The sequence below is a fragment of the Rissa tridactyla genome, chromosome 1, assembly GCF_028500815.1.
Source record: "Rissa tridactyla isolate bRisTri1 chromosome 1, bRisTri1.patW.cur.20221130, whole genome shotgun sequence".
In the NCBI taxonomy this organism is placed as follows: Eukaryota; Metazoa; Chordata; class Aves; order Charadriiformes; family Laridae; genus Rissa; species Rissa tridactyla.
In genome coordinates, this window is record NC_071466.1 from 127,027,827 (window position 1) to 127,053,686 (window position 25,860).

Here is a 25,860-nt window from a genome sequence, read left to right on the forward strand (position 1 = left end):
TGCTCAAGATATTGTCCAAGAAAGAGGAAAGAAAGATAGATATCAAAAGAGGAAAGCCAATTTAAGCATAGTACACAGAACTTGATTACAGGCTCTCATGTAAGTAAGAGCATGGTACAGAGAACAGCTAAGACAGGGACCACCTGTGCCAGGACAGGGACTAGCCCTCCTACCCAACAGTAAATTCAGTAAGTTGCAGGCACCCAACTTCAGATTACCTTGCAGAATTCAAGTTGGATGTTTGGGAGACAAAGATGCTGTCCCAAAAGCTAAACAGAGTTTAAGTGAACCTAATAAATATAAATATACACACACACACATATATATGTATGATGGTCCTTTCCTCCAATTTTCCATAACGAAAAACTAACATTTTACAGGGCAGAAAGCAGCTGCTAAAGCCTGGATGAGTCTGAAATATTTGCATTCATAAACAACTCCATGTATATTTACCCAAAAAAGGAAACCATGCTATTAGACTACCAGTTAGTGTAGTTGAGGCAGACAAGTAATCAACAATGAATCTTGTGCTACCATAGCAATCTTCTCCCTTTACCCCCAAGTTGTAATATTGTCAATGAGACTGTTCTTGCCTTTATTACAAGATGAACAGACTACATACTAATATTACTCCTTTGTCTCCCAAAAAATTCCACCTCAAAACACTAGTCTTGCTCAAGCGTAAATCTAAATCACCTTTCAAAGATTGTTTAGTTACAGCTATTTTAGTTTAAGATGTAGTCTAACTTTCCTAACAAGATGGCCACTTATTTTTTCAGCTTTCAAAATCCTTCTCCAGCTAGAGGTACCTTAACCATTCATAACGGGAAAACCCCACATAAGTCAAGTGAAGTTACATGGGAGGAATAATAAAAAATTCACATTTTCAGGAATCAGCAATGAAGCCAAAAGCATTAGGCTTCTACTAGGAAAGCAGATTTTAGCTTCCAATATAGACAAAAATAGTCCTCTGTTGAAAACAAATCGAAGTAATTATGGAGAAAAAATAATCCCACCGCTTAGTCCAGCTTCTGTATTGGAATGAAAGTGATTTATTTATATTACACACAAAGAATTTTATTAAAAAGGCTGGTAATGGAACATTTTATTTTGATGCATCAACTTGATAAAAGGTTAGTTACAGAAAATGTGTGTAATGTTGTATAAGTCACATGAATGGGTTATTTAAAAAAAGATTTTATAATTAGAGGAGGACATCTCTTATTTTAGTTACATCGTAAAGTGCCTTGTGTAGTCATATTCTATCGTTGGAATGACCGCCTGTACAAATTTCAAGAAAATAAGAAGGTACCTGAGTTTCTTGTTAAGGAAAATGTGCAATAGCTAGAAATCCTGTAAAACAAAGAAGTCGTCACATTCAACAGTCTGCTCAACAGTATTTTTTGCTAATAGGAAAACAACACCTAGAAATTATACAGTTAGCGACTGGGAAATTAATACAGCAGAACTCTGGTAATGACATCCAATGCTTGCCCAAACATACAGGCCTTCCTGTTTTAAGTTAAAGCAGGGAACCGGGAGTTATTTTCAATAAACCTTACATACATCACACAAACATTTACAATCCCATTTACATACTTAATATTTGTTATTAAAAAATGCCAATGTGAATTTTACCTAGCAAGGCTAACCCCTAGCTACCTTCCTGTACTTGCAGGGAAAGTAGGCTCCTCCTCAGTATTTCAGTAGCTCAGAAAAAGAAGAATCCTGTTCTGAACCATCCTTTGAAAGAGCTCCTTCCTGTTGATGAGGGAAAGTAGAAATATTAGCTTTGCTAAGCTGAGAAGTCTGCCTTTGTAGATGAGACCTGCCTCATCTCTATTGTGTATATCACTTTCAAATGCATGTTGGGCCTGAATCCACAGTCTGGAGTATATTGGATAATTATGAATTAAAATGTCTGTCCACCTAGGACTGAGGCAGACAGCGAACTGAAAAATTAAAATGAATCACTACTTTCATCTGATAATTAACTTACATTGGTATGGATATAAGTAAACTCTACTATTTTGGCATGTTAGTCTCACACACCATTCGTTTCTTAGCAAACACAAACCGTGTCATAATGAGGGAAGAAACTGCTTGTTAAAAACCCCTCAAAACCAAACTGTGTCATAATGAGGGAAGAAATTGAGTGTTAAAAACCCCTCAATTTGTTAAGCAATAGCAAAAAAAGTAATCAAAATCTTGAAAATAAGCTATTTCTAACTATTGAGGAGTAGAAGACTTGAACTACCTTGCTGGAAAAGTTATTTTCCAGTTCAGTTTCAGTTGCTTGCTGCACAAATTAATTAAGTCTCAACTCATACAGTAAATGAGAATTTTACTGATTCAGGGCCTGTAACTGCTCAGTAATCCCCCCCTTGCTTGCCTTATAGCAGCAAAAGAACACTATTTTGAAAGGACACACTTGCTTCTAACATGGAGGTTACTTCAGTCAGAATGCACAGTATCAATTACTACAAAGCATAACTAAGATCAGTCACCTTGCTGGAAGAAAATTCTAATTGTGAGGCGTTTCATACTGATGTTCAGAACTGTTTCAGTAATTTTCATTGCTTTTTTGTCAGCTAAACGTTTTACCAAGGTATTAGTCACATGCAGAGTAGACAACAAGGGGACCTCTACTCCTTTCAGAAATTAATCTTAGATTCAAAAAATACAGAAGCTGCTGTACCAAGAAGAGTGGTTACACTCTGGCCAGAGTCTGTGAACCAGCCTCATCCTCCTACACTGGGATCTCAGTTCCATACTCACAGCTACCTCCTTCACACCCCTACAAACAAAAGCTCCATCCTGTCCCTTCAATTCCACCTACTTTCCCCATTGCTCACACTACCCTCCCCCTCTCCCCCAAGAACTGATTAACAGAGTTTGATTGCACGAAGGAGCTCATCCCAGAACTCTAATAAGTGCTACCACAAGCAGTTGTTTACTGTTTTCACATGCAATCACATTCCAGTTTAGGAACCTTGAGGTAACAGCTCCTTACACTGCAAGAAATCTCTAAGAATACTGTGTAGTAATGAAAAAGGATACATGTGAACTCCAAGTTCTCCCCCACCTTCTGCAACAGTCTCGATTATTTTCTTCATGACTTCTGCATGCCTGAAAAACAGATCAGAAACAGTGAAAGTATTTTAAGGAAAAAATAACTTCCTCTTCATCTCAGTAAGATTATGTTTTGTGCAAATTAAATGGTTTTGGACTGTTAGCTTCAGAAGCAGCAAGAGGAAACTTTCAGTTTACTAAGGGAAAAAAAATCCCAACAGTAACTGAAAGTTAATATTAAGCGATGAATGCAACATTATTTGCCAGCTCCTTATATTCACAAGGAAAGCAAAAAATGTTCTATGCTACAATGTAGAGTGCCATAATGAGATTCAATACATATTGCTTGTCACTAGTGTAATTTTTAATTGCTAAATGCCAAAAAAGCCACCAGGTAACTACCCAGAAGGTAATCCTCACCAGCAGACAAGCCATCAGAAGTTCCTAGATCACCCCTGAAAAAGATGACTAGAAATTGCTACAACTTTTTTATCTCACACTTCTGCTCTCTTAAATTTGTAGAACTTAAGATGTATCAAACACTTAAACAATTCATAGTTTCCTAGGAAAGGCAGGCTAAACCAACCCTGAATAAATTCAGAACCATTGCTCTGGAACTGACTTAAGGTATGTAAATTTTCTCTAGTGGTAACTTGGGTTCTATGGTAGATCAACAGTTTCTAAGCTAGCTTCTTCTCTCTTGTGACTCTGTCAGTGTAAAGCACTACAGGGGAGGACAAACATTCCCTCAGGTCGCTGTCTTTTGACATTATGTCATCAGTGACACACCAGACCTACTATGAAACACACAAACATTTATGTACAAAGCTGATCCTGGGAATATAACATGGAATCACAGAATAGCTAAGGTTGGAAAAGACTGGTCATCACCTAGTCCAACCCTCCTTACTCAACAAACAGTAAACTAGAACAGATTGCTCAGGAGCTTGTCTGTTCTGATTTTGAATATCTCCAGTGATGAAGACTTCAAATTTTTTAATGATCAGTTACAATTTAGAAGTAATGGTCTTGTGTTCAGGATAGTTATATCCCATAAACCAGGGCACAAAAGTTGCCATCAACTGCAAACACAGGGAAGGAAGCTGTTGCAAAGTTACCAGGACACATTGTAAACAGGAACATGCAAGTCTGGGGAAATACTAAAGGTCAGCATGTGTCATTTGCTGGGCTGTTGGTCTTTGCAAATCAGCTAACCCTCACAATTGATTCTAATTCTGGATCCTCACGATGCCCCTGCAGAACACACGCCGTATCAGGTGCCAAGGCCAGTTGCTTCTATATAGGAACCTGGCCACTGTCAAAACTTAAGCTTTGACCTCGTCCATAACTGACACAGAATATAGGTCACCCTACAGCTATTAGAAGTCTTTAACAGGATACTGACTCAGCTTCATACATCTTAGTGACATTTGTTCTTTTCTGTTTACTAAGGACTAGTTAGATATCTGGAATTCCAGATCATTCCATTCTGGTCATTCTCGCTGTCACACAGTTATTCAAGAAAAGTTTTGCAGATGCTTTATAAACTTTCCTATTTTCAGTTTCCTTCTGTAAGAAAATTTTGAGGAATTAATATCAAGTATACATACCCCCCCCAATGGAAAGAAATAAGATAACATTGGAAGAAATGTAATCTAAAATATACTGCTAACTAGAAATCTCAATTTTTTTTTTTAATTTCTGAATAGAAGTCCCACAGAAAAAAACTTAACTCCACATGACTCAATACACCATGTGCTCACCAATGCTTATTTCAGGACCTGTTTGTAGATCACTTCAGCTACCAAATAGAACAGACATTTAAACCATGTACTAAAATCACCTAATTTACTTTCTGGTATATAAACAAGTTCTTGAGTTGGTTTAAGTAATATAAGTGAGTTATTATTCATATTCCAAATTAGAAATACTGCTGTTCCTATTCAAAATAAATTGAGATATACAGAGTTAAAACCTTACATTAAAGGGCTAAAAATAAGTTGAAATAAGCCTATTTCCTAAATTGATTAGATGACCCTTTATGATCTCATCAGGAATGTTTGCTTTCCAGCTGAAGAACTCTCCTGCTTGGCAATTGATCAAAGCTGTCAGTCAAAATATTTATTAACTTCACACTGGAATTCAGCACAGCTGACATACTGGTATTGTCTGAATATTAGCTGGAACAGAAATATATACTATAAGAAAGTAAAAAATAAAAGCCTTGCTGACACATGGGGATAAAACTGCAACACCAGCCCCTGCAGCTCAAAGACCTTCCACAGGATTTTAACTGTAGTGGACAAGAACTATAAGCTTCCATAAAACAGGGTAAAATGCAAGACTTTTTAGGACAGTGCACTTCCAAGAAAAAAAAAGTTACCTACAAGTGTGATTCAGTGTCTGTAACTGCTCATGCACAATGAGACAGGTGTGGAAAAACCCATAAATGTCATCATTAGGAGAAACAGTCTGAATCTGCAACAGTCAGTTAAGATCTACAATTCACCGTTCCTCACAGTTGCCTCTAGTCACTTCCCTGCAGATATTTAGGGTACATAAGAAGGAAGAGTTCAGAAGCCCACCACCATTTATTCCCAAACAGAGAAAAATAAGCCCTTGGAATTATCACCAATAATTCAGATCTAATTGTAAATGTGTTTAGTAGTTAACTAAGTTTGATAGTCCCTTCATAACACCCTTCATAAGATAAAGTTGAGTGTTGTGATTAAACCAGTTTGCAGCAACTAATGAGGAAGTTCCTCTCACTACCATAAAAATGCTGACAAGAAATACAACTTACAGCAGAGCTGCAGGATGAATAGTTTCAACTAACTACTCAAAATAGAAGCAATCTCAAGCAGCTGACAGTGGCACCTGACTGCCATTTCTTTCCTTTCTCTGACGCATGACACAGGGATAAACACGTCACAAGAAACAGCCAAGTACGTTTAGGACCATCCCAATACCCTACATTACACAATTCTTGTAACGTGCAGGGAAGCAACAGCAGCAGAGATAGCTAAACACTGGTACTTCCCAGCTAAATTAAGAAAAAACCAATGGTTTTGGCTATTATTTTTCACCTCAGAAGCCCAGACCATCTTATTGTTAGCCTTACCAATTTAAGAAAATAGAATAGCTCACCCCAGAGAATAACAGAACATACTTAAAACCTCCATTTTAGATACAGTGTTAGCCTCATTCTTCACAGTCTCAAGATGACCTTTTCAAGCTCTTCTGGTGTTAAGCAGTTGCTGGTCAAACCAGATTGCTTTTGAGAAAGACTAGAGAGTTTCCTCCACACTTAAGACTACCAACAAATCTGTCTCACTGCAATAGCAATCATCTCTTTCATGCTTAAAAGACTAATTGGAACAAGTCTCATGAAGCAAACCATTTCTTCAAGTGTAGATGTGGATTACATAACAAAGGCACTGGCACTTCACTGGCTTCAGAGGAAGAAGTTTCCAGAGCAAAACAAGCACACAGAGCTCTCATCCATGAATCCTCTCAATCGAAATTCACAGACTAGCATTAAATTGGTTCTTACTCTGCAAAGGTGTTTGCAAAATTAAGCAGATTACATTGCAGCCAGAGTCCAGTATAAAACCCACAGGTCTAGGTAGTCAGTGAGGGCTATCATGCCCAAATATCTAGGCACCTTTGTTTCTTCTGAGATTGCCCTCCCAGCCTGCATCCATCAACAGGAGCTTCTTCCCAACCAATTTATTAGCAGGCCTTCCAGCAATCACTAAATCAAGCCTTGGTTTCAGGCTTTTCTCCTCTTTTTCTTCTATTAAATTAATAATCTTCCTAGTCAGTCTGCTAAGCCTTCCTACATTCAGGACTGGTATGTTCATGTAAGGTACAAGAATACATTATTGGATCAAACCAAAGATCTACCTTATCCTGCTTATTATCTTTAGAACATGCTCAAGAAGCCACAGCAAGCACCTTGTAATGCCTTCCCCCAAAGTACTGCTGGTTTCCAGCAGTATGCAATGCAGGGTCTTTCTAATTCTGAAGCACTACAGTAACTTCACTTTTAACAGCTTTGGCAAATTTTTCTTTCATTAACATCATATTGCTTAAATATTTTGTTTAATTAGGTGCTGTGTGCAGAGTTTAATCCTTTTCCTGGCTTTGAACGTGCCAGCAGTGAGTAGCATTCAATGCCACCGGTTTTACTATTGAAAAAAACTGAACACCTATTACTTCACCTTTTGCAGTGTTCAAAGTAAAGGTCATTGAAATCATAACTCCCTCCTCAGCTGCCTTTTCCAAAGCTGAAGGGTCCCAGCTTATTCAGTCATTTGTTATAGGAAAGAGCTTCATAACCTCAGTTATCCCAGACAACCCCTCTATATCTTTTCCAGTTTTATTCTTTCTTCATCTCACAGACTACAGATGACCAAAGCTGTACTGCAGTATTCAACTTGTGGGTGGTCCCACAGATAACAGAGGCCTTATGCTGTTTTCTGTTCTCTTTTTTTATTGTTTTCCTAACAGTTTTCAAAGTTCTGCTTCCTATACTACTCCTGAGCATCAAGTTTGGCATTTTCACAGGTCTACTGAGAATTAAAGACCAACAATAAACTTTACCACTTTAAAATTTTCTACAAGACAGATGAACTGGGGATAAAGCTATTTCTCAGTTGTACAATGGCTTCTCTGCTCCATATTGTCCAGATATAAACCTGACTGCTTGGTGAAAGCAAAGACTGTTGTAAAGCAGTAGTTATAGAACTACAAACTGGAAAAAACACGAGATACAAAAGCCCATGAATATACATACTCATAATAAAATCAAAAGGAGGCATAAACCGCTCGGTGCAAAGCTCCCTTGCTCGCTCTCTCTCAAGAAGGGTATACCCTTCCCAATACTAACCTTATGATCAAATAATTCCTAAACCAGAAACAAGAATGTTTTGAGTCTGCAAAAACTACCACAATCATGATAACAAGCTGGTTATTTGACACCTCAGCTAGTGACATGAATCCCAGAAGTATTTCTTTAAGTCAAAAGAAATTAAAAGACTTAAAGGGGCAATCTAAATTTTTTTTTTTAAACATATGCAAGGCTACAAATCGTGTCTCTTAAAATGAGATAAAAGCCCATAAGAACTCCATACTATCAAGAAGCTGAGGAGTTACACTGTTTAAGGTATTGGCTCTGTATCACTAAGACACCTAAAAGGATGTTAGGGGCTATATCTAAGACAAAAGGCACCTTTCAAAGACCTAAAAAAAATATCTGTACAGCTTATTGAACTACAGACTCCCTAGGTCTTGAGTGAGAAATGTGGAAAATACAACAGAAAAGACCCTAAAACACAAGTGTGTTTCGCATTTGTGTTCAAGAAATATTTCAGTGTGGCAATTAGGGGACCTCTATTTATCAGTGTAAAGTTTCAAGGACTTCTGGGGGAGCAGAAGGCAGTTATTACAAAATAAGAAACGGTTATTCATATTAAAATAGCTTTTTCTGCTCTCAAAGTATTTATCATACTTTCACCCTCCCAAAAAAGCAGGAAATGAAAATATAGAAGAACTTTCTTTTATAGAGTTCTAGTAGCCTGCCATCTTCTGGAGTCCATAGGAATGCAGAGAGAAGACAGCTCTAATTGCAGAATACACTTGCAGCAGTGAGCACTGGAATGACTCCAGAGAATCGCTGATATCTTCCTTTCATGCTGTCTCAGAAGCTAACAGGCCAATAAGGCAGGCAACTGTGGAAATACATCCCAAAAACCCGAACCAAATCCTTAACAAGACTAGTGAAGTGTCTTGTGTCTGCATGCTGAATCAGATCAGAAACAAAGACTTACCTGCATGGGTGAACTGAGCACATGGGAGGTGGAGGAAGATGAGGATGGTTTTCAATGGTCACCGTTTTCTTGACATGATCTTGACTAATATCTTCATACATATGCTCTACTGTTAAAGGCTGCCGTTGCTACGTGGGGAAAAAAGAACACGAGAACAAAAACATTACTAGAAAGAATCTTTTGCTCCTTCTCAGCAATTCTAACATCATTAACAGATGAAGCACCATAAGTTATAAGCATCTAATAACAACAGTTATGAAAGGTACACTTAAATAACTGAGTGTGTTAAAATACATATCGTATAGAAAGAGTACCACACAAATTTTTGTTTTTAATACACTGGATGAATGGTAACGTCAACATACTTGAGAACCGTCTAGGTTCCCATCTAGGTATTTGAGATGTAAGGCCTAACCAACTACTCAAGAAACTTAGTCATTAAAGGGAAGAGTGATTTATCTAGTTCTCTCCCTCTGAAGATAATGAAAACACATACTTGCTTACTTGACTGAGTTTAGTGGGGTTATTACTAGCTCTACAGAGCTAACAGATACTCAAATGACAGGGAATGATTTCCTTCCTTCCAAATGTGCTTGGTTACCAAGTACAATTTTCAGTGAAATTGTTCCTACTTCCTGCTAGTACCATAAATCCTGTTCTGCAACCCTGACTGTATAATGGTTTTCTCACCATCTTTTACTTTTAATTTTCACTGTGAATAGGCAACAAAATAGCCTTGCTGTTTGACATGATGAGTCAAATTTCACAGAAGTGGGAAAAACAACGACATAGCTGTACCTCATCATATCCAAATAACCAGAGCCTTGGAGTTTGGTAATATTTGTCATAAGTAATGTAGAGGTCATAAGTTCTAGTCTGTAGAATAGCATCTTCCCCTCCAACATCAGCTTTAGCTTTGCTAGCTTCTACAATCTGTCTTGTGTCAAGCGTTGCCTGGTTCAAGGTAAAAATGACAACATTAGTATAGTCTTGTTTGAGTTCCTTCCTTTCCCATCCTAAGTAGTTATGTAAAGCTGTAAAACTGAAATTAATGTTCTTAAGCACTAAAAAAACAGAGGCTTTGGGTTTTGTTTTTATCTTTAAATTAGGAGTATCAGTTTCTCTCCCACCAAGTGGTTTCTTGCTTTATTTTTATGGGTTTTATTTTTTAAAAAAAGGGCTGATTTCTTAAGGAAGCATGCAACTACATTGTCACGTCCCCCTCCCTTCTTTCACCAATAACTTTTGAACCCAACAGAAAATTCCAATGAAATTCAGAAGGTAGAGGTCTCAGTTTATGCATATTCATGAAGATCTTAACAGAGTACCACAAATAATGATGCCCTCTGTTTTCTCTCATGGCAGCCTGGTGCATCAGTGTAATCTATTGAACCTATAAGCCACTCATCCTCCACACGTAAGCCTCAAAAAGAATCACTACACTTTTTTCCTCTTGTGAATACAGCACGGTACGTAAGCAGAGCAAAAACTATCATCAAAAAAAGCAAAATTACTGTGATCAAAATCTTTGAGGACCTAAGACATAAGGTTACTGCAGTAGATTGGCAGGAGACAAATCCATAGGAAACCAGGCTCAGTAATCCCACCACTCATAACAAGCTTGTTATGTCAGCCATTTCCTATCATTATTTTTACTTTGCTTGTGCTCATATTGGTGATAAGCATTGTAACACACAAGACAGAGAACTGTTCACTCACATCATCTGTCTCCAATAGCCCACTTTCTTCATACTCTGAAAAGAAGACCCATAAAATTCTGTGTTCAGCTTGTAGCTAATCATCATATTTCACATTCATAAACAACTCCTTTAAAACAATCTACACGTATCTAAAGATGTTTTATTCAGGTAGACTTCCCAATCCCCAAACCAGACTATACCTTTTTTAATACAAATTTGACCAAGGCTACAGTAAGTACATGATGACCGAGCCTTAAGTGGTTTTTAAGTAAGCAGACCAAGTTTAAGTATAGGTATGAAGCAGGAAGGAAACTGTGCTAAATCCCTAATTTATACTTGCTTGGATCTGTTCTGCTACTCAAAAACATTTCCCAGTCACTAATATTCATGCAGGTTTCAGCACACAAGTTAGAGTAAACATGCATCAATAAGAATACATAAAGATGCTAAAAAGCATACGCCTGCTGAATTTTTCAGCATGCATTCCGTGAAAAGCAAGAGTATTTTCTTAGAATGTACTACTTTAGTTAAAGGCCTGAAATAAAGCATGTCCCACCCAATTTAAGGAAATACCTTCCATGTCTGCAGCTTCTCCTTCATCTTCCTCATCATCATCTTCACAAGATGCTGAACATTCTGGTATTTTTATATTATCCTTTAGAAGTCGAAAACACTGCTTTAAAGACTGCTGCATCTACACAGCCTAACAACCCCAGCAAATTTAAGGTAGAAGTCCAGTCAATACATACAGTGAACCAGAAAATATAATTTCTGCAATATTAAGGAGGACTACAGCGAACTCAAATATCTGCTTATTAACCAAAGTTAGTTTCAAAGTCCTAGCATGACACTAAAAATCTGCTAAAAAGGTCTCCTTTGACTTTGTAATCTAGAATGATGCAATTCCTAAGCAAACAATACTAAACATGGTGTTAAACAGCCCATCATTTCTTTTCAAAAAAACCCACGTATCTCAAATGAAGGGCAATGACTAAACAGCTAAGATGAAACATGTAGGTTAAGATTTTGTATGTCCTAACCCACAGCCAACTGTGCAGCAGCTATCATAGAATCTCTCAAGTTGGGCAGGACCCATAAGGATGATCAAGTCCAACTCCCTGCTCTTCACAGGACTACCTAAAACAAAATCACATGACTAAGACTATAATTCAGTTTCATAAACTACAAGTGTCATCCAGTTCCATAATTGTTTTTAAAACACAAGACAGTCACAAAAGATATCACATTTTGATATCATTGTCTGAGGAAGCACAGTCCAATAGAAATGAATATGGCCAAGCCCTCAGCCAACTTTTTCTTTTGGGCGTTGTGGGCCTATGCATAGCATGTGAACCCAACAGACAACCACAGTGAAATTCAGAAGGGGAAGGTCTCAATTTACATGGGTTTCATGAATATTTTAGGAGAATATTCCAAATAATGACTACAATTAGAAGCTGCTCTAAGTGTAAGCATCAGCTGGCTCATTTCCTCACTAAAACAAAAAACACCAACAAACCAAACACCAAAACCAGTAAGAAAGTAAGTTGTGAAGCTCTTTGGCAAACAGAACAGTAGCAGAAAAAGAGTTGTCCTTCCGGATTGGACCCGTGGTCCAAAAACAAAATAAATGAAGTACTGTACAACAAGCAAGTTTTTTGACATACAATAGATTAGAAGTGAAATCCAATTCATAACACAACAGCATTTATGCATCACATTAACATTCTGCATGTATTGTGTTTCGCAGAAATAGTGATCGCTTTTAGGTATTCCTTAGAGTGTTCCACCCGTATGTTACTAACTTGAGAAAAAGCAGTATTTTTACTATGTTCATCACAGTCTCACTTGAAATACCTGTATTTCACAATTCACCATATCAATAGCATTTTGAGCTGTTTAAAATTGTGTGGTACCACACGGCAGCCCATTCTCTTTCCCCGTAATTTTTAGAATCCAAAGCTTTGTGCTTGGATGGTTTAACAAACTACATGTTAGCTAACACACTTCCATTTCAAGTACTTCCAACTGTTCTTGATTTCCTGAGGACCTAAGTTGCAGATTTTGGCTCCTGCTGCAGAGTGACCTTTTGGAAACATGTGCAGAAACTGATGACTTCGTAAGACATAGACATTTAAACAATTTTAATACTTCTAAACTTGAGGGCACAAGCCTGTTAAACAGGACCAAATGTGTTGAAACTCTACTTGCAGAAGTTAAAAATTACGAAGAAATACTTTACATCCCTACATTATTTTTCCATATAAAAATTTCTTTAAACTGAATCTCCAAACATTAGTTTCTTGAGACACAAAGATGCAGTATTGCTGTAAATAGAATTTAATTTTCAGTTTGTAGAAGCCTGGCACAAGAGCACACTGGCTAAAGGCATTCCAAAAAGAACACCGCCTCAGTAAACACACAGTAATAAGGAGATACACATGCTTAGACTAATATCATGGATTCTGAATGTCAATGTATATCTGCAGCATACGTAGTGACAAAGTATATTTTAATCTTTCACAGGCAGTGCTAGATTACTGCAGGTGAGACTTCTACTACCTTTAGGTCCTGTAATAAAGCAAGAGGAAATTTCAGAAAGAAGTACCTTACTGTCTAGTGTGATCTCCTTAACTGCTTCTGTTGCACCCACTACGCCTGTTAAATGAACAAGAAGTTTGTGTTAAAAAAAAGCTTGTTTCTTCGTTACAGAGTTATAGAAAAAGGTTGCAAAGATTTCAGAAAGCAGCATATGATTTTTCCAAGTTACATCTCACAACTGTTTTGGTATTTTAAGAACTGTTTATTTGGTATTGGTAGCATGTTCGATGATGGACATCCATAAGCAAACCATACCAGTAACACAGAGCATGACAGCACAGCTCTTGGATGTTGCACAAATTTTGTTGATGAAACACTGCAAAGTAATTTGGATATTTATTTTAAGGAATTTTTACATAAGAGTCAGTTCAGGATAGGCATTCACATCACAATAATGAAACTCAACTTCATGAGGAAGGCATGCCATTTATGAATATTTATAAGCATCTTGAAAGCAAGGTCTTCATGACAAAGCATAATGTAAGACAACAGTCAATGCTTTCAGCTGAGAGGAAGCAGGGGTAAAAAACATTCCAAATCACAGTGGTATCACCTCTTGAGTTCCTCCCCAGTAGCTTTCTAGTTTTACTGCAGCTCTCACCCAGTACTCTTTGGGATACATGGCAAGATTTTGCTTTGACACAGTACATTTATCTAATTAACTCTTCAGATGAAAATAAGTTACATCATTATGGAGAATGAACCTGGAATCAAGTGACAGCTCACTAGAAATAACTGTTTAAAGAAAAGGAATGCCAGTTGAATGCTGCTTGGAAACGATGCATTCCTAGTGGCTGTGTGATCATTTACATAGGTTTTTTCCACCAGAAAAAGTGGCGTTATAAAGGACATGTATACAGATGGGTGGAAACAGATTTTTTAATCTCCTTTGACAGTGTTTGGAGATCTGGCTGGTCTAGTCAGTCTTACAGTTGCGCTACCACACAGCATGGTGCCCAAACCAGCCAACCCTAAAAAGGAAAACTTGGCAGAGGAGTCTGTCCATAGCAGGGATGTTGAATGCATCCTTAATTCAAGGATATGACAAGGGTATGTCAAATGATTTCTTTGGTGTGGGGTGTTCAACTATTAACTGTGATACATTTAAGAATTGCCAGGATGAAAAATGTACATCTACAGAAACAAAAGGCATCTTCTCCCACCCTTTTTCTCCCCCGCCTGGCTGAACTATTCAGAGAACTTCCACATTACAGCAAAAAAAAATTTACACTGAAGAGACAAAACTGAGTGGAGTACCTTCTAGGTTTGGAAATACTAGAGAAAACATCATTGAAAGACAGAATTTTATTAACTCATGATAGAACATGGAGAAACAGATTAAAACTAATAAAATTGCCAATTATTAGAGAAGAACCAAAGGATTTATAAGAGGCTGTTGTAGAAAAGCTAATGAGATAGATTCATGTAAGCAGTAATTTTTAGACTTCTTTATAAACACGAGCTCATCTAAGGACTTAGGGTAAAAAAGGATCATCTCCCACATGCATCTCTGTATTTAACAATATTATCTTTTTAGTGCCTCCCGCCCCCCTTCCCCCAGTGACCTCAGATACTAAGACAATAGCTATTTTCCAATAATTCCCCCCTTTAGCTGAAACCAACAATTCAACAGAATGGTAAACACTGGAATAATTAAGATAAAGATCTCAATGTGCTTCACATGCAATCTTGCTAAAAAAGAAATCTGCATGTTTTTCAAACAAATAATTTAAACGAGCATTCAATTCACAGTCTCCCCTTACTAAGGAATGAGCCATTACACTACTCATTTTTAAAAATAGCTTCCTAAATCTTTCATACGACAATACGGAAATAATTTATTGTCAACACCTCTAAAAAGTAGTCTCCTTCAGGCATATACATCCCTACAGTTAAACGCCAATACCAATAAAGTGGGTAGCTGGCAACATAACTTATTTCTTCCAGATTAGATACTAATACACAGCTATCTACATATAAGAAAGATTTTACATTCTAAGAGTGGAAACTGAAAATCTTTCAGGTTACCAAACACAAAGTGTGAAACCAGATTTTAAATACCTGCATTGTGAAAAGTGTCTACCCATCCCCCATCACCATCATCTTCTTCTATAATTGCTTCTTGCTCATCTGAGTACTCCATCTGCTTACACCTTTTGTAGCATGGCACTGCAAAAAATTGCAAAACAAAATGAATGCAGTCATTCCTATTACAAAATCAGACTGGAACAAGAAATTATCCTACAAAGCCGCCTCAATCATCTATTTATATGATATATTAGGTATGTTTAATCATAAATTAACATCTAGAAGTTTAGAGGAGAGTAGAATTAATGTGTTATCTAGAATAACTTCAGATATTTGCATTACAGAGACATTCACGTACAATTTTATATGACGTTTTCAGAAAGTATTCAAAGAAAAAATGTGGATCTGACAGGAAAATAGACATTTTCCAACATCATAAACAAGGACTATGTAAAAAAAATATTCCTTTTCTACTACTGTGGAGAAAAAAAAAAAACAACAAAACTGCTGCATGAAGTGCAGAATTTACAAATTGTGCCTAGACCTTTCAGAAAGGGAGAAAATGGATGTGAAAGTCCCAGTGAAGAGAAGTTCTCCAAAAACTTCCAAAATGAGGTCTGTAGGATGGCTCCTAGCCTCACCCGTAGCCCACAACTTTTAATGAGGTGGTAGACCAATATATTACCACAAGCAGAAAACACACTATTTTGAAATGTGGAGGACCATAAATTTTGAAATGTGGAGGACCATAAATTTTGAAATGTGGAGGACCAGAGCAATGAGGGACCCTGGAAGCAGCGGTGAGGAAAGAGAAAGGAAGTAGATCACTTGGCCATCCATCACCAGGATCACCCCAGGAAAGTCTGTCCAGCACCACTGCAAGCATTTTCACATGACAGTGCACTGCAAGATTGCAAAAGCCAGCAAGTAAAATCCAAGATAAAAATACAACCCGCTGAAGGTAAAAAAATCTCCTCAGGCTGTTCTTAGTACTGAAGGTTCATCTAATGGCATTATCTTTGACACATTTTGATGTAAGATCTTTGGAGAAAATTATTTCCCCATGGCTGTGCCAAGATGTTAGCCTTCTTATCCATTAAAAAGGTAGTCACCACAAGTATGATATATACACAACTGTGAAGCTGATCAAAATTTTACTTAAAATTGTGGTTTATATTATTGATGGGATAGTGACATTAATTACATATCTGAACTAGAAGTATCAGGGTCACCATGAAAGACGCTTTGGGAACACTTCAATAGCCCGAGTTTTCCAAAAGAAAGAGGAAAAGAAACATATTTTCCTTTTAGACACTGAATATGAGTTGAAGGTCAGGAGAAAGGAAAGACAGACAAGGAGGTTTATAATGTTGAAACTTCATTTTTACTTCATGAATGCAAGCTGCATTACTAGTATAAACCTCTGCTAATAACTGACCTAAGAAAAAGATTTTAGATGTGCAGGAAAAAGTTTTTTAATATTGCAAAGCCAAAGCATCTAGAGTGCAAGATATTTGCTTCTCCTGTCAATACAGACAATCAGTGGAACTGACAGCACAATCAACCATGCCATCAACTCTAAAAACACTTATATTTAAACTTCAGCCTTACCATTTTTAGTTACCAAAAATTGTTTGTCTGTTGGAAGATAAGCCTTGACTTTTAGTTCTTCTCCTGAAGCCCTGCAAAATGAAGTGCACCATAAAAGTTTGAGAATTTGATAATCTGCAAACAAAAGAACCCTTCTATTTTCACTGAATGTCAGGAACATTTAATACACTCCTCTTGACCTATTCACAGAATCTATTTGCTATGACTACTCTTCCCTATACAAAGACTTTGATATAGGTATGGGGTCAAAACGGTTAGCCACCCCTAAACTATGGAGTCTTTGATCAACACTATTTTCTATTTCGAAAACTACTTCTGCTTTGAGATGGCCAAGCGAGGACAGGTTGACTGAATCTAGCCTATATGAAATTTTCTAGGATCAGCAACAGCATACTCCCAAATGTTTGAAGAAAGCGACTTCAGAAAAAGCAAAAACGCTGTCCCGCACGACATCCTGGTCTCTAAGTTGGAAAGGCATGGATCTGATGGATGGACCGTTTGGTGGATAAGGAACTGGCTAGATGGCCACACTCAAAGGGTTGCGGTCAATGGCTCAATGTCCACGTGGAAACCAGTGACGAGTGGCATTCCTCAGGGGTCAGTACTGGGACCGGTGCTGTTCAACATCTTTTTCGGCAACATGGACAGTGCGATTGAGTGCACCCTCAGAAAGTTTGCTGATGACACCAAGCTGTGTGGCACAGTCAACACACTGGAGGGAAGGGATGCCATCCAGAGGGACCTGGACAGGCTTGAGAGGTGGGCCTGTGTGAACACCATGAAGTTCAACCGGGCCAAGTGCAAGGTCCTGCACCTGGGTCATGGAAATCTCAGGCACAAATACAGGTGGGACAGAGAATGGCTTGAGAGCAGCCCTGAGGAGAAGGACTTGGGGGCGCTGGTGGATGAGAAGCTCAACATGAGCAGGCAATGCACGCTTGCAGCCCAGAAAGCCAATCACAACCTAGACTGCATTAAAAGAAGCATGGCCAGCAGGTCGAGGGAGGGGATTCTGCCCTTCTACTCCACTCTGTGAGACCACACCTGGAGTACTGTGTCCAGCTCTAGAGTCCTCAGCATAAGAAGGACATGGACCTGTTGGAACAGGTCCAGCAGAGGGCCATAAAGATGATGAGAGGGCTGGAGCACCTCTGCTATGAGGACAGCCTGAAAGAGTTGGGGTTGTTCAGCCTGGAGAAGAGAAGGCTCCGGGGAGACCTTACAGCAGCCTTCCAGTACAGCGGGCCTACAGGAAGGATGGGGAGGGGCTCTTTATTAGGGAGTGTAACGATAGAACGAGGGGTAACTGAAGGAGGGCAGATTTAGATTGCATATCAGAAAGAAATCCTTTACTGTGAGGGTGGTGAGGCACTGGAACAGGATGCCCAGAGAAGCTGTGAATGCTCCATCCCTGGAAATGTTCAAGGCCAGGCTGGATGAGGCCTTGAGCAGCCTGGTCTAGTGGGAGGTGTCCCTGCCCATGGCAGGAGAGTTGGAACTACATGATCTCTAAGTTCCCTTCCAACCCGAACCATTCTATGATTCTATAAATAGATGTCTGGAAATAGAAAACCTGCCCATTGTCACCAGAGCTTGAGTAATCTTTGTCAAGCTCACATTACTCAAGCATTTGCTTTCACCTTCAGTGGTTTTTGGTTTGAAATAAGAATAACATTTAAAATAGCTTGTTCCAAACTACTGGCACATAAACCAGACTCAACATCATGTTTTCTCAGAAGGAGACAGTAAAAAGGCAAGAAACAATGATTCAAACATAACAATTCCTCCTTCAGCTCTTCACGTCCCAGTATAGAACCTAGAACCTTGATGCACACACAGACAATGCCCATCTAGTCACTAGCTGGTTAGTTTTATAATGCAAAACACAAGTAAAATATGAGGAAGCACCTTATTTGCACCTTTATTGTACATGAAAGATATGGGAACTCCAAGGGCAAGCACTGCACAAAGTGCTCAGATGTGGGCCAACTTGAACAAATTTAATTAATAAATGCTTGTCTACAATATACCAATTACAACTACTTCTTAGTAATTCCATTTGCACATGGCCTTTGCTTTTCTGATCACCAATCACCAAGGCAAGCTCAGAGAGACATGCTGCGCTGCAGCTAAGCACTGAAAGCATTTACAGTATGTACCAGCTTATTTCCTCTAAAGCCTTAGGAAAACAAACAAACAAATCCCCAAACAAATCCTCATCTCAACTACTACTACACAGAACAATAAATGAATCCTGCCCGACTTAAAGATCGCTTTATCACAAAAACAGCAGTTCTACTGCAAGATTCCATGAAACCAGACAACTGCATAGCTGTACCCAATGGAAACACATTAAAGCATAGGTAGGGATGCTAACTTTCTAAAATTCTTTTGATTTTACTTACCATTGCCAAGTAGGACAGTGGTGAACTAAGTGATCTCCAGCTGCAATAAACTGTTAAGGCAGGAAAAAAAATTAAAATACTGCTAAATACGGCTTAAGGAAACAGTCTCCAATTTTCTTCAATATTAGTATTTCAGTTGCACAGTCCTTTGACAGACTAGCTACGTAACAAGTAACTGTTTACATCAGTGTGATGTTTTAACTCCGTTTCTCAGCTAACACGAAAACCTGAAGATTAAATCCACTTCACATGAAAGAAACACATACTAAGCACAATAGCAAATTCAGATCAAATTTAAAAAGCTGTGGTATTATGGAGCAGTCTTCTAACAAGCAAAAAAGTTTCTAGACCCAGTAACATTGTCTACTTTGTGATGAAGAAACTCTTTTTATTTGCCCCTCTTCAAAGTTTTACAGAGACAATGAAAAGCTTAATGTAAAAAAAAATCTGGTTCTTTTTTGGTGTTCTACACAATTTTGCAGCAAGAAGAAAAGTGAAACTGACATCAATTCATTGAATCAGTGAGAGAACTGCAACAGAGGAATAAACAGTATACATTTTAAGTAATGATAATCATTATGATAGTTCACCACTGATGTGGAATAAATATGGATAACCAAGGACCTAGCACATTGAAAAACTTATGTATAACTTTGTTCTGAAGAAATAGCTTTTAAAAATCTTCACTCTACTTGTTCTTAGTATCTGAGATAAAGGCTTTTATAAAGTGACATTACTATATCAAAGCGATATTGGAAAACTCATGCTAGACTCGCATATGAACTCAAACTTCACCCAGCAAAGTCTAACCCACTGGGCTTATTTTTTGTACACATAAATCATGGAAGGTAAGCCTGCACTGAAGACCAGTGATTTGTGTGGTCTTTGCACCAGTTACTTTTGAAAGTGAGGTGCACACCTATTGCTACAGTTGCTTTCTTGTCTTAAAATGCCAGTTTATAACAACATACTTCCTAACTGACCAGAAGCTGTTGTAGCATGACACTACAGGCTTGCAATGTGTCAGCCATTTTCTCACCATGTCCTCCAAAGCGAGGCATATCACCGTAGTGGAAAACACCCTAACATGCACTGCATACGGATTAACAGATTTAATCTCTGCAAATGTGCTTTCTTTCACCCATTTCCCAAAAAAAGTCTCTAGCAAAAGCAAAATCTTCACTTTAAGGGAAACAGCAATCCTTCCCAACACACAACGAAATTTTAAAACTCATTAGCCTTTACATAATAATAAAAAACACATGGAACTCCAGAATTATTTAAAATTCTCCATTTAAAGAACTGGAACACTGTTGGTGGCACCAACGTTAAAATATTGGTCCAATTGGATCCAAGGATCCAATTGATTCATCCTGTCAGCATCTAACTTTATACAGAGAATATATACTATTTGCAATCTTACTGCTGCTTAAATGCTGCAAGCTGTTTAATGTAACGTAGTGCAGCTCTTGCTATGTTCTATAGAAGTATCTTTTCTTTCAGTACTACTGCAAAGTTTTCTCCCATAGATCAAGAAGGGATTAAACATTTATGTTTAATAATAGATTAAAAAAATTTTAAGTGTTCTTTGCAGGTCTAACCGATGCAAACCCCCAAAATAATACTTGAAGTTTCATTTGCATTTTGTTCAGCTTAGGCAGCAAAATTATCTAGCTGGTTTCACTTTCTATTTCTCAAGCAGTAATGCTATCTCATACCTGAATCAATATTGCAAAAGCGGCGAAAGATCCATTTTAGGACAACATCTTATTTCTACTCCTGGAAAGAATGATTTTTAAGATTTGCCTGTACTTAAATATAAAATTAAAACAAGAGTTATCTTTCTGAGGTATTAAGTAGTAAAAACTCATGACAGGCAAGAATCTGTTGCAATTAAAGCAAGTACACAGATATGTGAAAAGAGGGAGTAAGTGCTGAGTTTGATTAATGAGTCATCTTTAGCCTTATTGCCAATTGATTCATCTTCAGAGGCAAGCCACCAAAACCCCACAAAGTCTATAAAAGAGTCAGTGTTTCAGACTAAAATACAGTTGAATTGAGATTCACTACCCAAGAAATCCAAGCTCATTCTAAGATACCACCCCAGCATTATTATCGATGACTTTCAATTCTTCTTTAGCAATCATTATTATATAGATACCAAAATCATCGGGGAAGAGGAAAGACTGCCAAAGGGACAATCAGCAGATCCATGTTCTAGTCTCATCTAAATTTAACAAAAAATTAATCTTGCTGTATAATTATTTCCCTTGACTACTGCTTTGAAGGATCCAATTGATTCATCCTGTCAGCATCTAACTTTATACAGAGAATATATGCTATTTGCAATCTTACTGCTGCTTAAATGCTGCAAGCTGTTTAATGTAACGTAGTGCAGCTCTTGCTATGTTCTATAGAAGTACCTTTTCTTTCAGTACTACTGCAAAGTTTTCTCCCATAGATCAAGAAGGTATTAAACATTAGAAAAACATTTGTCTAGACTTTCTCTGTCATATTTGTTTTATATACAGTATAGCTTATAAATACATTATTATGTAATACATAATGTATAAACATTTATATATACACACACACACATATATATGAATAGTTATCAGAACAGCAGAACATCATGTTGCTAAGCCTGTTTTTCTGAGCAGTAATCTTCCAGATCATAGAAAGCACAAGTGCTTGCTTGCCAAGAAACATAGCAGAAAAGTGCTAGGTACCAATGTTACAAAGAATACTTCTGTCCACATTTATCTGCCTGCATCAGTCACCATTTGTTCCATCTTTTCCCATCTCATCTTCACATTTGTGCATTCTGTCCCATTTCTCTCTCATTTACCTAACAGTCTTAACATTGTTTTCTTATACCTCTGTAAAGACATTGTATTTTCAGAACAGTATCACTTTAATAAAAGAAAAAGCAGAACAGGGAAGTCAGAAGTAACACTGCACAATCAGTGTTTTTACTATTCTAGAAAAAATCCTGTTTGTTTCTCTTCACAGCAACTCCTTAAAAAACTACAGCTGCTTGGCAGCAATCCAAAATACAACCAGCTTGAAGTAGCCTACAGAGAAGAGGAGGGGAAAAAAATAATGATGCTTGGTGTGGACAAGCATATGTAATGATTTAGCCAGAGCCTTGGAAGGAACCAAAAGTGAGGTAAGCAAAGACTGTTCCCAAGATACAAGTTGCCCTTTGAGTTGCTTATGGGAAAGACTTCTGAAATCAATATATTCCTGGTTTAGTCCTAAACTCCCATGACAAATGGAGCTGTTGACCCAGCACGAGCTTTCTTACAAGCTTTTCACAACATAATACAGGAAAAAAGCATCCTACATTTAGATGTCAAGTGTCATCTCAAGAGGAATTCTGTTGATCTACTTCATCTGTAGAGTAAAAAGGCTATTTAGAACTTCCACTTCATGGAAACTGTTTCAAGAAGCAGTAATTAGTTGGCAAAGACATGTACAGTCCGAGATGAACATGGTCATTTTGAGTAAAATTCATCATTACTTTCAAAATATATTTCAAGTTTTAAATACTTACTTCTTCAGGTGTAATTACTCCAGTTTCTTTAAACTTGGACTCCTGCAATAAAGAAAGTTTAGAAATTTTGAGAACTGCTGACAAATCAAAGTGCCCCAGTTTACTGGTAAGACAAACATCTGCTCTGCTTTTTGTCTTGGAACTAGCTCTGTCCACAGACATCTGTGAATCATCTTGGAGGCACCTCTGCCAGGGCTGATAGGCAGCTTACTTCCATATCTCATAATGTAAGGCTCAACAAAATTACTTGTTGCAGAACATCGGGTATTATAAAAAAGATCATATATACAAAATATTTTTTTTTGCTACAGCCAGTTATATCAATAATGAAGAAAAGATACCTGGCACTCAATATTACACTTGACAGTAAGAGACAGAAAACCAGCTGGAATCAATGATTCTCACAGTCAGGACTCTGGGACAGTTATAGGCACTGAAAAGCACTGCTATGCATCAACGTGAGGCTTTGCAGTTAAGAAAGGTAATGAAATGAATGACCAAGCCAACTTTACTCTGTGATAGGAAGTTATGTAGAAAGACTTAGTTACTGGCTTTTTTTTTTTTTTAATACCCATTTCACTGCCTTCATTATGCACCCCACGGAAACAGTTTGTATTTTCTCTCAATGTCATGTTTTTTTATGGATAAAAGAATAGATGTACGCTATCACCTGTGCTATGTAAAGGGAAATGAGCACACCCTGCTTCATACAATACTGATTACTTCCTTTCTCCCTCATTTCTAAAGAGGAGACATTTAAGAACAAAATTAAGATAAGCAAAGCAGCAGTTGTACAAACACCATAACATCACTATATGCTAGTTAACAGAAATCAAAGAAACTCAAACAACCCTAATTTAGCAATTTGGATTGTTGGAAAACTGAGAATTCTCAATAATACATTATGCAACACCACAGTGGAGACAACTTACTATTTAACCTCAAAACGAACTATAAGCAGTAGGCAACATGCACAAACTTGTGTTTCTGGAATTACATAAGGAAAATATGTAAAATACCCATCTTCTGTTCCCTGAAGGTAAATAGTTCACTTTTTCATCTCTGTACATTCTGTGGTAAGCTAGTGAGAGACAAAGGTCTAGCTTCTTGCTGAAGTTACCAAGTTGGAGCATTTATTTCAACAGCACTTATTTCCCTTCTAAAGGGAAGATATACACCTAATATTATCACCTCCCATTTGTGGGAGGTTCTACTCCTGCCTCCTCCCAATCGTACATCTGGGCACAGGAATTTCTCCACTATTACATCTGCTGTGCAACAGCAACTGTAGCATGGTAAACAAGTCACTTCACCTTTCCATGCCACAACTTCACTGCAGCACATATATGTCACATTGGCGGACAACTATCCAGGCAAGGGCATACTATATACCACAGAGGGACAAGTTCAATTAACAGTTGAGTATCACTGCCTTCTACCCAAAGATCTAAGCTGCAGAGTACAAGGCATATAGAAGGTCACACCACAAAACCACAGGCAGAGAAGTTGCTGTCATATTTTTTATCAATTACAGTTAAAGTATTTTTTCCAAAACATAGATAAATGTGAAAATCAGTAGTGAAAGAACTGCTGACGAGTTAAGCATTCACACACAAAGTTGAGTTTTACATTAAAAAGTATTTCTAAATAGAAGGCAGAAGATGGGATGTAGTCTGACAACTGCAGAAAAAACACACTTTGTTTCTACCTAAATAAGCAATAACAGGAATTATAACAGATGTACTGCCCACCTTTACAAGTAGACTGTCATAATTCACTCTCAAGAACTAACCAGACCATTTCCACCATTTGCAGTTACTTTAGTGCACAGCGGCTTGTATTAATAGAGTAATGCTGATGCAGAAATAAGCTATGTTACATAAGTTTATACTTGCTCACATAATGTGAGATGTGACTAGGGTTTTTTTAATGTCAGCTGAAGAAGCTGCACTCTTACCCAAAATAACCATTGCAAGGTTTCAGGCATTCCTGAAACCAGGCTTAAATATATTAACACATGAGCACCTTTGGATTTCCCTTCCTGGTCAATCAATGGATTAAAGTTTAGCCACTTTAACAGAACACAGCAACAAAAAAGTTATTCCTCGAGCTGTAGCACCTGCAACCCCTGGCCTTTGGAGGCCTGCACCTCCCAGGCAAACGCTCCCACCCCTAATGGGACGTGAGCTCCAACTCGGCTTCCCTCCATCCCATTTGGGGATTAGGAAATCTGCCTGAATAAATCATCTTTAGATAGACGTAGATCATTTTAACCCGTCCCAGTGCGGGATGAGGGACGTGGGCTTTGCCGCCGCAAAGCTACCCCAGCAGCAACCCCATCGCACCCCCTCCGAGGCGTGAGGGAGCACCGCGCCCTCGGAGACCCTCCGCGGTTGTGTAAAGCCGCCGCCGCAACGACGGAGCTCCCTGGGCCATGACGACGAACGAAGCCACGGCTGCCGGGAGGCCTCCGGCAAGGCGAGGCGACTACGGGAGCGGCAGGGTTCCCCCTCACACTCCAGGCCTGGCCAGGCCGAAGCCGCTCTGTCGCCACTCACGACCCCGCCGGCTCACGGATCCGCAGCCGCTCCGCCGCGAGAGAGCGGGCGTGTGTCCCCACCCCCCCAATGGCTCTAACGCCTCAGGGAGCGCGCGTCGCACCTCCCCTTCTCTCAGCCCGCCCGCCCTCCGCCCCGCCATTGCTCCCGCCCGGACCAGCACCTTGAGCACGGGGGTGAGGTACTCGGCCACCTCCAGGGCCTTCCCCTTCACCGTGTTGATGACGTTCTGCATGGCTGCCGGTGGGCCCCACGAAGGAGGAGGAGGAGGACGACGAAATACCTTCCCCGCCCCTCTGTCAACGATCTCCGCCGCGGCAGCCGCCCCGGCAGCAACGCCCCCCCACTCCCCACCCCTCACTCCTCCCGCCGCCGGTCACGTGACACCCGCCTCCCCCCCCCCCGCCCTTCCACTGTGCGCTTCCCGCCCCCCACCATGTCGCACACGCGTGACGACACACCGGGGCTCACACGCGCAGGGCCCGGCGTGCGCGCCCT

General features: G+C 38.8%; 2 protein-coding genes across 3 annotated transcripts in view; one reads left to right on the forward strand and one right to left on the reverse strand.

The window, feature by feature from the left end:
* SLC35A5 (solute carrier family 35 member A5) overlaps positions 1–25,860 on the forward strand; it is an 89,789-nt gene that overhangs the window by 51,688 nt on the left and 12,241 nt on the right. The window lies entirely within an intron of this gene.
* Positions 1,030–25,706, reverse strand: ATG3 (autophagy related 3). Of its 2 annotated transcripts, XM_054188001.1 has the most exons (12): positions 25,526–25,706; positions 22,805–22,846; positions 19,249–19,298; positions 16,844–16,914; positions 15,266–15,373; positions 13,212–13,261; positions 11,177–11,258; positions 10,623–10,657; positions 9,702–9,857; positions 8,904–9,031; positions 3,061–3,129; positions 1,030–1,312 (listed from the first exon to the last, which is right to left on the reverse strand). In XM_054188001.1, the coding sequence occupies exons 1-12, from the start codon at positions 25,595–25,597 to the stop codon at positions 1,231–1,233; spliced, it is 945 nt and encodes a 314-aa protein (XP_054043976.1). In that variant the 5' UTR covers positions 25,598–25,706; the 3' UTR covers positions 1,030–1,230. The 2 variants fall into 2 exon arrangements, with proteins under 2 accessions (XP_054043976.1, XP_054043977.1); XM_054188002.1 differs by lacking the exon at positions 9,702–9,857.

Coding starts and splice junctions, on each gene's coding strand:
- ATG3 (XM_054188001.1), bottom strand. CDS start 25,597: ATGCAGAACGTCATCAACACGGTGAAGGGGAAGGCCCTGGAGGTGGCC. Junction 15,374..16,843: donor ATTTTTGGTAACTAAAAATG/GTAAGGCTGAAG, acceptor AATTTTTTGCAG/TGCCATGCTACAAAAGGTGT. Junction 11,259..13,211: donor AGATCACACTAGACAGTAAG/GTACTTCTTTCT, acceptor CGACTTCTAAAG/GATAATATAAAAATACCAGA.